The sequence below is a fragment of the Glycine soja genome, chromosome 11 (genome assembly GCF_004193775.1).
Source record: "Glycine soja cultivar W05 chromosome 11, ASM419377v2, whole genome shotgun sequence".
Taxonomy (NCBI): domain Eukaryota; kingdom Viridiplantae; phylum Streptophyta; class Magnoliopsida; order Fabales; family Fabaceae; genus Glycine; species Glycine soja.
Window position 1 is genome coordinate 14,594,331 of NC_041012.1, and position 15,791 is coordinate 14,610,121.

Consider the following 15,791-nt stretch of genomic DNA (forward strand, 5'->3'; position numbering starts at 1 on the left):
ATGGAGGAGCAATTCATACTTCGAGTTCCACCCAATGTGGCGGAGCGGATAGAGTGTCTTCTGAATGAAAACAATGCTCCTTCATCAGAAGACAAGTCACTAGATTTGTCATTTAGTGAGGATGGAAGAAGTGGTACATTTATGATTGGGAATGAACACTTCGCAGCTTCTCTATTGGATCTTCCTTGCGTTGTTGAATCCTATAATAAGACTTATGATGATAACTCTTTGATTAAGACTGCCGATATTGGCCAGGTCAGATTCAAATAATTCATTCATTCTTAATCATACTCTTTGATTCATATAACTGCTTACTGCATCCAACTAACAGATGATTATGGTGAGGGAATCTGGTGATGCTGCTCCAGATGTTATTGAGTACAGACATGGCCTCACTCCACCCATGAGAGATGCTCGCAAGCGTAGATTTCGCAGGGAGCCTGATCTTAATGTATACTTTTCATTCACATAACATAGACATTAACTTGCCTCTCCGCCTATATATACATGCTCTCATAAATAACTTTTTTTATTATTTTTCCCAATTTTCAGCCTGAGCTTGTCTCCCGTGTTGAGAAAGATCTTCTCAAAATCATGGCTGGAGGAACAGCGGACAATCTTGATATCCTTACATCTTTGTTTGTGTCAAATAGCAATTTAGCAAAATTTTCAATCCTTAAATACAAATCTATGTTCTCTTTAAAATTAGTAGTTATTGTGATCGTTGCTGTTGCTTATTTCTTTCCCTTTTACTTATTCCTTTCCTCACTTATAGACATATGGGGTTCATGGGATAAACTAGAGTCTCTATTTGCATCAGTGAAAATAACTCAACTTTGGTTATTTCCTTGACTGAGATTCACATGTGGAAGCAGCTGAGCAAGAGGAAGGGGATGAGAATGCCCGAGGTGCCAATAAAAAAGCTGCACCTAAGCCTGCACCAAAACATGATGCTCCAGAGAATCTTACTAATGCAGGGGAACTTGACAGGAGTGATTCTGAGGAATCTGATGACTCAGTCTGACCAAATCCACTACCAAATGAATATTTATATCACAATGATGAAATGAAAATCTGTATAGTATAACTTTTGCAGTTAAATCTGAATTCCATTCACTCTTAAAAATCTCACCTACAGTAGTTTTCCTTTGTAGGTGATTTGTATGCACCGTTCTTGTATATTTTACAAATTATGCATTTTCTTGCTATCTTTTACAAATCGTGCATTTTCTTGCCTAATGTTTTGTGGTATACCTTTTTGATAGTTAACCTTTGAGGTCCTAATTTCCTCCGGATGAGTAAGGGTAAGCATGTGTTCAACTAAAGCCATTTTGTTTGTTTTCCTTATCTAGGGCAGCATGAGGGATATGAAATTGGATACTTGATTGGTTTCTTGATATTGACTCTTTATGGAGGTTGTTTAGAGACCCACGGTTAATCCTTACTTTATATCCAACGGTTACTAATAGTTAAAGTATAAAATAAATATTTAAATAATTAGTTATGAGTGGTTGATATGTGGCGGTAGATAATTCTCAAACTAGTTTTGATTAGAGGTGCGTAAACGGGTCCAGGTTCATGGATTGGTGCGCGGGTTACAGATCAATCTTTTTTAAATAGTCTATGGTTATATCATATTTTTTGGTTCACGCTCGCTTAACTCGTGGATTATGTGGGTTTGGCCCGCGGGGTCCGCAGGTTGTCCGCAGTCTGCATTAGGTTTGATTTGTGTGATTTTGATCCAATTATATCAGGTTTGATTTTTTCTTTTTCAATTTAATTTTTTTTAAATGACAAATAAAGAAATATATTAGTCAAGATAAAGATTTAAAGATAAAAATAAGATTTAAATTAAAAGATGATAAAGATAAAAAAGGATAAGATAAGAAAAATAAAAGATAATAGAAATAAAAGATTCAGATAAAAAAATATAAGTGATAACATGCTAAAAATCTTGCTTTTTGATTTTTTTTCAATCTTTTTTTAATCTATCATTTTCATATTTGCAAGTCATAAATAATAAAAATATCAATTTTTATCATCTAAGCTAAAAATAATTGTTAAATAAATATTTTTGAAGATATTTCAATATATTTTTATTATAAAAAATAACTCAAATCATATTGAGCAATTATTATTGTAGCAGGCCAAGAACACTTTTTCTTTTTATGGTTTTTCTCCACCACGTACTCATGCACGTGCGCAAAGTCATACGACTCTTTCCCCTTACAAGGAAAACAAAACGCGATCCACACTCACGTAATCACGCGATACACAACAACGACACAGCCTCGGCCCACCACCGCGCCACCACACAAAGTACATCTCTTCTCTCTCTAGAATTTGTTTTTATCCTATTTTTGTTATGGCTGATTCATTGATGTTGTACTCTCTTAAATGTGGAGATGAAGAAAACTCAAACTACTTCAAATATGGAATCATTTGTTGTTAGAAATGTTTAAATTTCATATTTTAGATTTATTGCTTGGACTTTCTCTTGTTAAGACATTATTTATTTTATTGATGTAATTGACTAATTATTGAGATTTTATTTACATCTGTATTGAACTTAATTTGATTGTATTGTATTTTATTAAAATTGATTTTTTTTAAAACTAAGCCCGCGGACCGACCCGTTTGACCCGTGGGATCCGCGGGGCGGGGACAGACCAATTTATTTGGTTTTGTAAGAAGTGGGGCGGACTGACCCGGTTCGTTGCCAATACGAACTTATGCAAATGGGTCTTACGTGCGACGGATCGACCTACTTACCTACCCCTAATTTTGATAGCCTATTTTTTGATCGATCGAGATCGTAATTGAGAATGTGTGGTAATAATAAAATATGTAGTTACGTTACATGCAAGTTTGAAATGAATCTTGTAACTGGGATCATTGTTCTCTCTCCACATTCATCTAAAGTAAAAACATCATTAACGTGGATTTGGAATGGATGTTGCTTTATAACGTTCCAAACACGAAGTCGTAAAATACGCGTGTATGTGGAGAAAGTAATTTAGAAATGACATTACTCACTATGACATTGCTATGTACACCTAGTGAAATTACAAGTATACCCAATAATTTTATAATCTTCTCATTTTGTCCTTCCATAAAAGGATTATCGATAACCAATTAAGCTAATAGGCCAATTATATTATAAAATAAATAATGTTGTTATATATAACACTAATTTTTTTAATGTATATTTATTGCGCATGTAAATTTAAATAATAAATTGTGACAATCAATTTTGATATAACTCATACAAATTATTTAATCAGTATATTTTTATAAATAAAAAATATTTACTATTAAAAAAATTAATTTATTAATAAATTAAAAAAATATTTTTGAAAAAAATATATTTACGGATCACGTAATCCGTATAAGTTAACTAGTATGGATCACATGATCCATATGAGTCATACGGATTAACTCATACGGATTACATAATCCGTATAACTCATATGGATCATGTAATCTGTAAAAATAAAAAACCTTTAAGGATATTTTTAGAATTTTATTTTAATGTTGGATGCTAAGCAATATGCCTAGTGCACCTAGCAAAGCCCTACTCACTACTCATAAATTGACTATATTTGTATGTGAACAACAATGACAATGGTTTTCCGTAGGCCCAATCTCTGGTTTGTCTTCTCCAGCTAAACCACTAAATTTCTTCAACTACCTACCTAGAGAATATAAGCTACAATGACCCCATATAGACCATACAAGCACAGAGATCTGAACAAAAAGTATGGACCAAAAAAACAATTCATGAAATTGCAATGTAAAACCATGTGACCTTCGGGTCATGACAACACCAGAGCAAAAAATACACTAATAAACGATATCACATACTGAAGTGTGGGCACTTGCAGGTTCAAACCAGCTCCAATTGGACTAGTCCAAGGGCTGTAGAAGATATGTTTTTCCATAAGCACAGACCAAGAATTAAACATGATCACATGCTTAATGGACAAGGTTATTTACTAAACATGTCAGACTATTTTGATATCTGTTCTAATTTTTAATAAAGTATAGTTTAGGCAGGCTGCAGACCACAATCACAATCCCATTCATATGGTATTTATAATATAATAATAGCAACCATCACCACTCTACTCTTCTAAGATTAAGCTTATATCTTTTCCTTACACGACTTTGAAACTTGATAATGCATTTGTTCCACAACTCCCAACTGATTCAGTGTTCTGTTGTTTTGGGGGTTTATGAGAGAGTAGAGAAAAAGATATTAATGTTCAGGGAAGCTAACAATATTTCATTAAAACAGCTCTATATAAAGAGCATAAATCATGTCAGTTACATCCCTTAATTTTAGGCATAACAACAACATTTAAAATTTAAAAAAAGAATCTGTAATTCCTAAAATCTGAAATGTGGACAAAAGGAAACAAACTCCTAAAAAATAGAAAAGAAACTTCTGTATGTTGGCAGCTGTTATTGACACACTGCAACAAAGTGTTCAATTCAGTAGGCACACTAATCTTTCAGCAACTCATCTACCTTGTTTAACCAAATGATATAAATATCAGGGGAGAACATAACAAAGTGGACCTGAATTTTATTTTTTAAAACGCAATTACATATTCTAAAACCTTAATCACAGAAACATCATCTTATAGATACAAACTTTATCAATCAGATTCCAACTTTTCAAATAAAGCAACAGGTTACCTTGCCTCATTTCATAATTCTATATAGTATTTACAAGTGCATAATTCTATATAGTATTTACAAGTGCAAGGATATTTGGAACCACAAATTTGGGAATTGATTTAAATAAATGCTATCTTTCCTGAAAAGTTACAAAACAGTAATTGATTTGATTTTTAAATAAAATATATTTGCAAAGTTCTGAAATAGTAATTAACATGATTTTGAACTAAAATCCTTTGCAAAGTTGTTTAAAAAGAATATTTGATTTTTTAAAATATTTTGATTTCAGTTCTACATATATCTAAGATTCCACTCAAATCTAGTTAGCTTTGACTGGATTTAATTACTAAATCATATCATATAAATTCCCCCTTTCAGTGATTCCAAGCACAGTGGAATTGAAGTATAGGGCTGCACTAGGGTCTTAAATTTGTCAAACTTCAATGAAACTCAAAGGCAAACCCGCAGTCATATCAAAATTAAGACCAAATGTGTTGGGCACCGAACTCCGGGCCTAATTGAAGGGACAGCACGGCATGCTTGGGTGATGCTAGGTGCACCAGCTATATTGTTTGTGCACCCAACATTTTTTGTTAATTTCAAAATTATCCTATATTAAAGGTACACGAGTTCGAGGTTAATTCATATGATTTGTACGGATAAACTTGATCCATAAATATAATTTAAACAGACAGATCAAATTGATCCGTATGACTCATACGGATCAACTTGAGTGAAAGGTATTTTTACTCATTTATTTAAAATATTGGATGCATCAATAATAATGTTAGGTGCACCTAACATCACCCGACATGCTTTAACAAGGTGCCTGCGGCCCTGTATATAGCTGAAAGCAAGGGTCACACACCCATTAAAACAAAAGAAATGCCACTAAGACACTATTTGGTACAGTCTTTCTAACACACTCAATGAAGATCATGCATAACTTCTCCTTATTTAATGAATCTCACTCATGATAATTGTCAAATTTTTAATAAATTTTAACCAAAATAATCCATCAATTTCATCCTTAGAGTCCTACTCTCTTACACAGTCGGTAAAGACTCCACCAAACTAAAATAATTGTATGAGTAATTCTTGAGTATTAGAAATCATGCTAGTCTTTAAGTATTGAAAAATTCTTCAAATTAGTCCCCTCAATGTTAGTAAAATATATCAAATTAGAGACTAAAATGTCAATACTTTAGGCACTATTTATATAATTCATTATTTTAAAGACTAAAGACTACTCCCTCCATTATTAAATATAAGAAAAAAAAGAAGCATGTAACACTAACTAAAAAAAAGTTAGTTAATCATATTTAATTACACCAATTTTAATTAAAAAGTATTTTTTCCCAACTTATCCTATCAAAAGTAAGATATAGTTAGTTAAAAAAATTATATTTTAAAACTTTTTTTATATATTTAAGACTAAAGGGAGTATTTTAGAAGACAAAAGATAGTGTAGTACCCCTCCTCAACAACAAGAGGAATAAATACTTATTAATTTGTTGGTTCACGACTGCATCAACCACATTTGTCTACGATTTGTCCTAATATCAACCAACAAAGTGACAAAACCGCAATGTGGCCATGACCTCAACCGATATTTAAAACCCTGATTTTTTACTACCAAATTAACTATATATAAAGCATTATTATCCACAAGAAATGAGTTACCTCCATCAGCACCACCACTCCCAAGCATTTTCTTGTTAGCAGGATTTACATGCAGGAGAAAGGAGATCATGCAATTCATGTGAGATTCTAATAGTAGAGAAGAAAATACTGAGAGAGGAACGGTTTACAAAATACTATTGACTAATTTAAACTTATTAAAATATATTTCTTTTCTTCATATATACAAGATCCAATTATCTAATTCATTAAAATTAAGGAAAATGGTTAACTTAGTTGATAGTAATAATTTTATCTTAAATTTATAAAAAAAATTAAATTGTCATTCTCATTAATATTTCTCTTTTCTTCTTCTTTTAACGAGAAGTATTTCTAATATAATAATTAAAGTAAGAAATACCATAAATTCTGATAAAAAGAAAGTAACAATTAATCAATTCAAAAGTGGGCTTAAATAGGGATGATAAAGTCTAGCTAAATCATATGGGTCCCACAAAAATATCCGCAAACACACATACACACCCATGCACGCATACACACATATATTATAATTATAATATGTCAGTTAAGTAAATAATATATGTTATATATATAATTTTTTGTGAAAAAATAATTATGCTATTGGTAGTTTTAATTATTGTTTTTATAGTTTAATTCTTAGTCTTCTTTCTAATAGTATTAGGGGACCAAAGAAATATATTGATTTGGGAGATAAGTGTTTGTAAAATATGAAGAAGTTGATTCTGATGATTGGGTCAAATATCCTATTCATTTGTTTTTTTTTTAAATTTATATTATATAATTATAAGCTAATTAATTTTATTATATTCTTTTTAATAGGTCTTATGGAATATTGTCACAACATGATGACCAAGTTTAATTAGAGTTTTTATTGAGTGATTGGAATATTAACTTTAAGAATCATTATATTAGATGATTATTTTTGTAATGATTATTTATGACTTGAGTTTGGATAAACTAGTGTTATGTTTGTTTGTTTGTTTTTAATATTATGTATGAATATTTTTAATGTTATGTTTTATAAATTTAAGAATGTATTTTTAATTTATCTATCATAATTGTTTTGATTATTTTTTATTGATTGATTAACTTTATACACAAGTGTAGGTCGCGGGTATAAGTATTAGTATATCAACAAGTATGAGGGTGGAGATTAAAGTTGCCTTTGATGCTTATTTGGCTCCCTCAATCTGTCTGCAAAAAGTGAACTTTGTTGTCCATAATTTCATTTCGGGTAGCTCTCATTCTCATTTGCTTGGTTGAGATATGTTCTTACTGAATTTGGCAAGATTTGTTCATGGTGGTGTTCTTTCGTGAGTCTCTTCATGGACAGTAGGGGTACCAGCAAAGACACTGCAACGCTCAAATTAGAGATGCAAATGTATGCAAACGTCAATATGTGAGTAGGTTACTTTCCTCTAATAAAAGATACTTTTTGGTATAAGGATTTGTATCTTTATCTTTTGATTAAGAGATAAAATTTTCCTCTTATCTTATTTGAATCTCTCCGATATTTAGTATCTGAGTAGGTTACTTGACGGATCGACCTCTGAGTAAAGTGATTTTCTGAGTTCGAGTAGAACATGATATTATTACCGAGAGTAAAGGTGGGCTTGGTATCATGAAGTGTAGGGCAAGTAATATTGCCCTTCTCGGCAAGCACATTTGGGCCCTCATCAAATGATGCGGATAAATTTTAGGTTCGACTGCTATCTTAAAAGTACTTGAAAGATAATCACTTTTTGCATGTTCCTTATCAAGGGGGCTCTTCAAACATCTGGGCATCCCTTCATAAATCTCTTTCATTTATCAAAGATAGTTTCAAATTCAGAATTGGTAGAGGTAACGTCTCCTTTTGGTACGATAACTGGCTGGATGAAGGTCCTTTAAGGGAGCATGTAAATTCTATCAATGAAAATTCTTGTTAAGCTCGCGAGCCAAATATTCAAAATTCTTGTGAGAAAGTTTGGTCCTGGGTTTGGGAAGCAAATTTACCTGAGAGTGTTAAACACTTGCGTTTCTTTCAAGGCTAGATTTTTTAGTCCTAGGAATACAATAGAGAAAAAAATAATCACACATTTGTTACATAGTAATAAAATAATTAATGCTGGATATATTTTTTACCAATATTTAACCTCGGGGGAAGAGACTTATATTTACTTCAATGTGGAATTCAAATGGAAAGTACATTGCTTTATATTGTAGCTTAGGTGTGATTTCGTCTCTTTGGTTTTAATTGCTCCTATTTATTCTTTATAATTTCTTAATTATTAAACTAAAATCCCTAGCCTCATATCTCGTCCAACACTTTAATTTCCTTTCTGATCGATTAAAAAAACATATTTTGTTCAACAATTAACGATAATATACTAAAGGTAAGTGTATAACATTGATTCGGATAGATTAACAAAGAAAAAAAAGATAAATAAATAACTAAATAAAATAAAAACTTAATGTATAAAATAAATATAGCAATTTTTTTTGTTTAAATAAAAAAAACACTTTTCTTTGTTAATCAATTCCCACAAATTAGTTTCATACATTCAAACACACCACTGTTATATTCTCATGAATTACTATATGAAATATAGGGTAAAAACGTAATTTTAATATTTAGGATATTATGAGAATCAAATATGAACAATTATAATTGTGTAGACCAAATACATCCATTAATTAAAACACGGGGATTCAAAAGAGTAATTAATTTCCATATTTATTACTTATTATTATAAATAAAAAAAATTTAAAAAGTGCATGATTCTTAATCAACAGCTGTAATAAACTACCTCATTCAGAAAAAAAAAACTATAATAAACTACTCATTCAAAGTTGATTCAATTAGTAAGAAACAAATTTATATCTCATAACTAGATGAGTTCAATTTTAGCTATCAATTGATGAATGTGAAGGTAAAATTGATATTTATTCTCATAAAAAATATATTTAAGATTAACTATTTTATTACTTTGTAACAAGCACCAGCTTATTTTTTTTTCTCTTCTATATTTCTGGGACAAAAAAATCTACCAGAAAAACAACTGCCCCTAAGTCAACAATTAACGATAATATACTGAAGGTATAACATTGATTTGGATAGATTGACAAACAACCCTAAAAAGAAGAATAGATCAACAAAGAAAAAAGATAAATAAATAATTAAATAAAAAACTTAATGTATAAAATAAATATAAAAAAACTTTTTTTTATTTTTTTAAATGAAAACACTTTTCTTTGTTAATCAATTCCCACAAATTAGTTTCATACATTCAAACACACCACTGTTATATTCTCATGAATTACTAGATGAAATATAGGGTAAAATCCTAATTTAAATATTTAGGAAATTATGAGAATAAAAAATATGAACGATTATAATTGTGTAGACCAAATTCGTCCATTAATTAAAACCCATGGATTCAAAAGAGTAATTAATTTCCATATTTATTACTTATTATTATAAATAAAAATTTAAAAGCAAACAACTCATGATTCTTAATCAACAGCTGTAATAAAATACCTCATTTTTTGAAAAAAAGTTGTACTCACCCAGTACCAAAATAATAATTGTTTTAGTTTGTTTTTTTTCGATAATAATTGTCTTAAGTTATTTTACACGGATTAAATAATAAACATATGATTTTTTTTTTACAAAATTAACCTTATATTAATATTAATTTATTTATATATATTTTTGTTTACGGTTAATATTTTAAAAAATATAAGTGAGAAAAGTATAACTAATGTTAGGTTAAAAAATAAAAATAACAATTAATTTATGATGTTTTTTTTTCTTACACATAGGTAATAAATTACCTTGTGGCAAAGGAAAGTAAAAAAAAAAAAAGGAATGAATGTAGCCAAATATCTAATCCAAATACGCGATTTTAATATTATGCCAACAAAGCAAAGAGTTGACTTATTTAGGTGACAATTTTTACGACTAAAATATGGCACCGAATATTTGGCTCCTCGTATCCTCGTCCATTTATGCGTGTCTTCCCCCAACGAAACCAACGAGGAAGCAAGGGGGATCTTGAATTCTGCGCTTAACGCTTCGAATCTTTGAATTCATTCAAAGATCTCCCTCTACGCATATCAGGCACGTCGTTTTCTTTGTTTCTCGCATGAAGAAAAAAAGAGTTTGTTGTTAATTCCTCTGTTTGTTTGTTATTGTTGTCTGAATGTGAATAATTGGGGTTGTTGCAGGGCACTATGGCTGCCACGGTGAAACAAATGTCTTTGATCGTGTCACTGTTGGGTGTGGTGTCCTTCATTTTGGGAGTTGTTGCTGAAAACAAGAAGGTAATGTAATGATGCCCCAAATATGTTGAATTCTGAACTATAGTATATTCTATGGCAAATTCACAAAGTTTTAAATTGCAATTGTGATTGTGGAAAGAAGTAGAGAACCAAAACCATATTGCAGAAAATTGATGTGGTGATTGTGGTCATGATTGTGGGTTCTGGAGACTTATACAACATTAATAATATTGCAGCCACAATTACAGTTACATACTGCAATATGAAGCCTTCATCAATTTTTTATGTATGGAAATTGTTAGGACAAAACTTAGATATAGCCTTGTGCGTGCGTGTACATACACAGACATAAAAATAATTTTGTTGTTTTGTTACAGCCTGTGGCTGGAACACCCGTGCCTGGTTCGGATGGTATCTCTGTCACCTGCAAGTACCCAGCCGATCCAACTGTTGCATTGGGGTATCTTTCTACAGCATTTCTTGTTGCATCCACTGTGATTGGGTATATGTCTTTGTTTTACCCTTACAAAGGAAAGTCTATTCCACAAGGGATTCTGTTTAAGCACACCACTTTCACAGTGTTCTTCAACATTTCTTTGTAAGTACTGTTACCTTATAAGCACTCTGTTTACCAATTTTCATGACTAAATTTTCAGGTACTAAATTATAACGTGTGATACTTCTTTTTAAGTGTTTTTCCCCTTGTTCATGGAAATGGAATATTCAAAGATAGATATACTGATTGTACTAGGAGTTGATTCTTGGGGTGTTGTTTGATACTACTATTAAATTTCTGGATCTTATTCTCCACTATGAAAGGGTTTAGCTATTTTGATTTATATAAGCAATTCTCAGTAATATTTTAACATACTTTTTTTTTGTGTGCCATAGATATTGGCTTTTGGATTTTTCTGCCTACTTCGATTACTGTGATTCAATATACCATCTAGGCATTTTGCTTTTTTAAAAATGGGTATCCATTTGGTCAATGTAAATGCAAAATACTTGTGTGTTGGTCCAAGTAGAATACACCTACTTTGTGGACATGATAAATGTAGAATGGTAATAGACGAACTTCTTTTCATAAACAGCCATGAAAAAACTTTGCAAAAGATTATACTGTGGATCATAATGGCATCATTAGTTGCACTTGATGTTGGAAACTAACCTGTACTGCCTGGAAAAAAAAGCATAGGTAATATGGTTTTGACTTTTGATTAATGTTACTTCAAAATGCGATGACTATGAGTGTTTTTTTTTTGTGCACAATAGTCACACTGAGGTTTGAACCTAGGACCTCATGTATGGGTACTAAAAGTTTGTCATGTCTATTATAAATGACTTTTCTTCTGTGCAATGGTGTCTTCACTTAGGTTCACCGCTGGATTAGCTGCAGCTATGCTGTTATGGCCAACAATCACAGAACACATTCACCTGACACGCAATGTGCACCAGAATCTCAGCTATGAATGCCCTACAGCCAAAACTGGTCTCCTCGGAGGCGGCGCCTTTCTATCCCTTGATTCATCTCTCCTTTGGTTGATTGCCCTTATGTTAGCTGGCAATGCTCGTGAGGATTTCTTTGGAGAAGAAGAAGATGGTGACAAGGGTGAATTTGGTGCAGCCTCCTCTGATGCTTATTATGATGCCGATTCAGGACTGAAGGGTAGTGCCTGAAGTGTGCTGCAGAGTAGAAATAAGTGTTGCATCTGGTATTTCTGTAGTTCCCTTTTAATCATGCCCAACAATTCCGTGAAATATTGAATGTATATATATATTTTTAACGGTTGTTCTCGGTGAACATTTGTTGTGTGCTTAAGCACTAGTACTGCAGGAAAAAAAAGCAGAAAAAAAACATAGTTGTTTAGAAAATGGATTCCTTGTCAGTAAGTCTCTTATTTTATTCTTTGAATTTTACACAAATTTATTTCAGGGCTACCTTGTGATGGCGTGGATCTTTTTGCCCCCTTTTTTTTTTGTAGTTTTAAGGTGACTGGGGTTGACTGCGACAATCACTGGATCACATAAGTTCTGTAGGCTAATTAATTATGATGGAGATTCTATTCTAGTATTTTCATACATATATTTATTTATAGCTTACTACGGTTATTATGTTGAAATTAACTTTAATCCAGAATATACCGTGCAAATTTTGTTCTTGTACAGATATGCGTACTTGTTTTTAGCTAAAAGGAGGTAGAGACATAAAATATGGTAAGACTTTTGAGGAGATTTGACTAGCTTGTAAATAAGATGAGACTGTCCAGTATACGTTTTGTTTGAGTAGTAATGGAAAATAATTTAGCTTATAAGTTATTGTTTTTTTTTCTTTTCAATTTTATCTTTATTATTTTATTTGAAATTTCATTTTATCCTTTTATTCAATTTAAATTTTATTTTATTTTTTTTTGTTATTATTACATTGACAATTAACTCACCAATTATCATTATTACATTGCTTCTTAAAGTTATAATTTTTTTGAATTATATCAATTTTACAATTATTTGATGAATTATTTTATATTTTTTCTAAAATTATATGATTTAATATGTTTTCTCACATGATTTTTATTTTACAGATCTAATTCTTAAAAGAGAAAATTTTATGTTTTGTTAACTAAATCCTGTGCACAATATAATATTTTGTTACATCATTTGATATTTATTAGTTAACTTTTAGTTTTTGAACTCTTAGCTTATGTGCTTTCTGATTTCAACTAGTTTATAAGTTAGTTTTATCATAACTTAAAGTGTATGACAATGATAAAAAGGATAGAAAAAAATAAGCATCGGACTATGCTAGCAGTTTGTGGGATAGTGTATTAATAGCATTATGAATTTATGGGCAATATACAATTTGAGAAAGAAGGCTGGCATATGACGTTTTTGGGTTTATTATTGCGCACTCGACATTGTTATTGTCTTTTATTCAGCAAAAAAAAAAACATTGTTATTGTCTTCATTTTTTAAGAAAGTGTTATTGTCATAGATAGATTTTCAATTCCTACGATGAGTTAGGTACTGTTTCAATTCTTACAAGATACAAATAATGATTTACTCTTAACGCTATGGTTACCATCAATGTTGGAGGGCTAAACACATAAAATGTAATTAAGTTTTATAGTGTATGGGTATTCAGGTTTGGTCAAATATTTAAATATATTTTTTGTCATCTTTAAAATATTAAAGTATAATTTTTCTTTAGAAGTAATTAAGTAATTAGTTAGGTTGAATATTTAAATACTCCTAACATCTTACACAATAAGATGTCTTTTTTTTAAAAGGTAATCAGGTGTTCAACTAGGTCAAACACCTACGTATTCTCAAAATCTTCAAGATGTTTCTTTCTTTCAAAGGTATTTGGATACTCGATTAGATCAAACACCTGAATACTCTCAACATCTTGCACAAAAAGATGATCCTTTTATTTAAAGGTACTTAACTAAGTCGAACACCTAAATACTTTCAATACCTTACATAATTACCTTAATAACATAATATTAAGGGATGACTTAAAACCCCTACGATGATTAGAAGTACATTATCTAATAAGGTTAAATGATACACGAGGGCCTATAGATTCAAAATCCATTAAGGTATATATAAATAGTTACAAGAATATCGAAATAAACAATGTTTATATCATTTAATATTATCATTTATTGATTTATTGTTTTCGATTGAGATCTTATTTTAGTATCATAATATCTTTTGTAAATACCTCACCCTTCAAATTGACGAGTACTAGATAGTGAAGAAAGAAGATCATCGAAGAAAGAAAATAAGGAAAAAAGTTACTTATTTATCTCTATGTACTTATGCTGGTACAAGTTTATATTTTATAATGTTTTTATTTTATAATATTATATTGTAAAAAAAGTTATAAAAAAAACACACAAGTTATATATTGGGGGAAATTTGTCAAATTAAATGAATTTTAATAAAAAAATTCATTTTTCATCATAATATTTTATCTAAATTACAATTTTGAATTTCTAATTTCTTAAATTTATGATTTTAATCCTTTTGATTTTTAATTGAAACATTTGATTTCTTTACTTTTATAAATTTACCATTTTGGTTCATTTGTTAAATTATTAACTAGTAATTAAATGATTTTTAATTTAATTATAAATTAATTAAAGCCCATTAATTATTAAAAAATTAATCAGATATTAAAATATATTTTTATAAGAAATATTTTCTATTATATTTTTATCCTTCTACCCTAAACCCTCACAGTCACGCCGTCACGCACGGTGCCACACTGCCACTGTCTTTCTTCTTTGTCCACTTTCACTGATTATTCCTCATATCTCGACTCTCGTATTGCCCTAAATCCAATTTGTTTTTTAATCTCTCTGCGACTTCTACGTATGCTTCTCTTTTCTCTCTCTAATGTGTGTTTGCTTACGGCTATGTCGTAAGGTCGAAGCTCCGTCATGTATCTTCTGTATCTTTTCTGAATATTTGACGCCAAACCATAGATGAAAGCACGTAACTAAATTCGATTTGTGTTTGCGCGCTTTTTAATTCTGCATTTCCAGTTTTTGTTCACAATTTATAGCAGAACGAAGGAACTTGTTTTGTCTGAGCAAAGCTTTTGGGGTTAGTTAATTGTATCTATCAATGGACTTTATTTTTTTTATTTTTTTTATTTTACGTTGGAGACATGGTTTTAACTTACCGCAGAGCAACCGCAGCTGCCATCACAATTTAAGAGATAATATGTTGTTTAGGTCTTGGTAAAAGCATGGAGCCATTGATTTCAATTTCAGAATTGGAATCCTCATGTTAGTAGCTTGGATACCAATTCATTGTTATTAGTTAATTTATAATTAAAGTTTTTTTTAATAATTATGATTTTTAATTAATTTATAATTAAGTTAATAACTCTACTAATCATGGTTAGTTATCAATCTAACCAATAGAACGAAATCACCAATTTGTAAATTAGGGGATTGATGCGTGCTGCATTAACATGTTACATGTGATGGGATCTATTTAGCACACAAATTCATATTCAATTTTTTCCTCATGTATAATTGTTTTAGACCAACAATGATCCAATATTATATTTAATGAAACTGACGATAATAAACATTAGATTTATTTTATTTTTTGAATAATTTTATATCAAGACGATTTATTTTTTTACAATGGCAAATCAGAATCTAGTGTGC

The 15,791-nt window shown here is 30.4% G+C and overlaps 2 protein-coding genes across 2 annotated transcripts; both read left to right on the plus strand.

Annotated features, from left to right (window-relative positions):
• LOC114373737 (transcription initiation factor TFIID subunit 7-like) lies at positions 1–1,078 on the plus strand. The gene is made up of 4 exons (XM_028331258.1): positions 1–255; positions 332–451; positions 553–622; positions 864–1,078. The coding sequence occupies exons 1-4, from the start codon at positions 1–3 to the stop codon at positions 1,022–1,024; spliced, it is 606 nt and encodes a 201-aa protein (XP_028187059.1). The 3' UTR covers positions 1,025–1,078.
• A 9,218-nt stretch (positions 1,079–10,296) lies between these two features.
• Positions 10,297–12,563, plus strand: LOC114373977. Its single transcript, XM_028331556.1, has 4 exons — positions 10,297–10,447; positions 10,555–10,650; positions 10,986–11,206; positions 11,982–12,563. The coding sequence occupies exons 2-4, from the start codon at positions 10,561–10,563 to the stop codon at positions 12,283–12,285; spliced, it is 615 nt and encodes a 204-aa protein (XP_028187357.1). The 5' UTR covers positions 10,297–10,447; positions 10,555–10,560; the 3' UTR covers positions 12,286–12,563.
• Positions 12,564–15,791: the final 3,228 nt, after the last annotated feature.

Excerpts from the sequence above, each read along its gene's own strand:
- LOC114373977 (XM_028331556.1), top strand. The coding sequence starts at position 10,561 with ATGGCTGCCACGGTGAAACAAATGTCTTTGATCGTGTCACTGTTGGGT. Across the intron at positions 10,651-10,985 it reads TTGTTGCTGAAAACAAGAAG|CCTGTGGCTGGAACACCCGT; the intron begins GTAATGTAATGA and ends GTTTTGTTACAG. Across the intron at positions 11,207-11,981 it reads GTGTTCTTCAACATTTCTTT|GTTCACCGCTGGATTAGCTG; the intron begins GTAAGTACTGTT and ends GTCTTCACTTAG.
- LOC114373737 (XM_028331258.1), top strand. The coding sequence starts at position 1 with ATGGAGGAGCAATTCATACTTCGAGTTCCACCCAATGTGGCGGAGCGG. Across the intron at positions 256-331 it reads AGACTGCCGATATTGGCCAG|ATGATTATGGTGAGGGAATC; the intron begins GTCAGATTCAAA and ends TCCAACTAACAG. Across the intron at positions 623-863 it reads AGGAACAGCGGACAATCTTG|ATGTGGAAGCAGCTGAGCAA; the intron begins ATATCCTTACAT and ends ACTGAGATTCAC.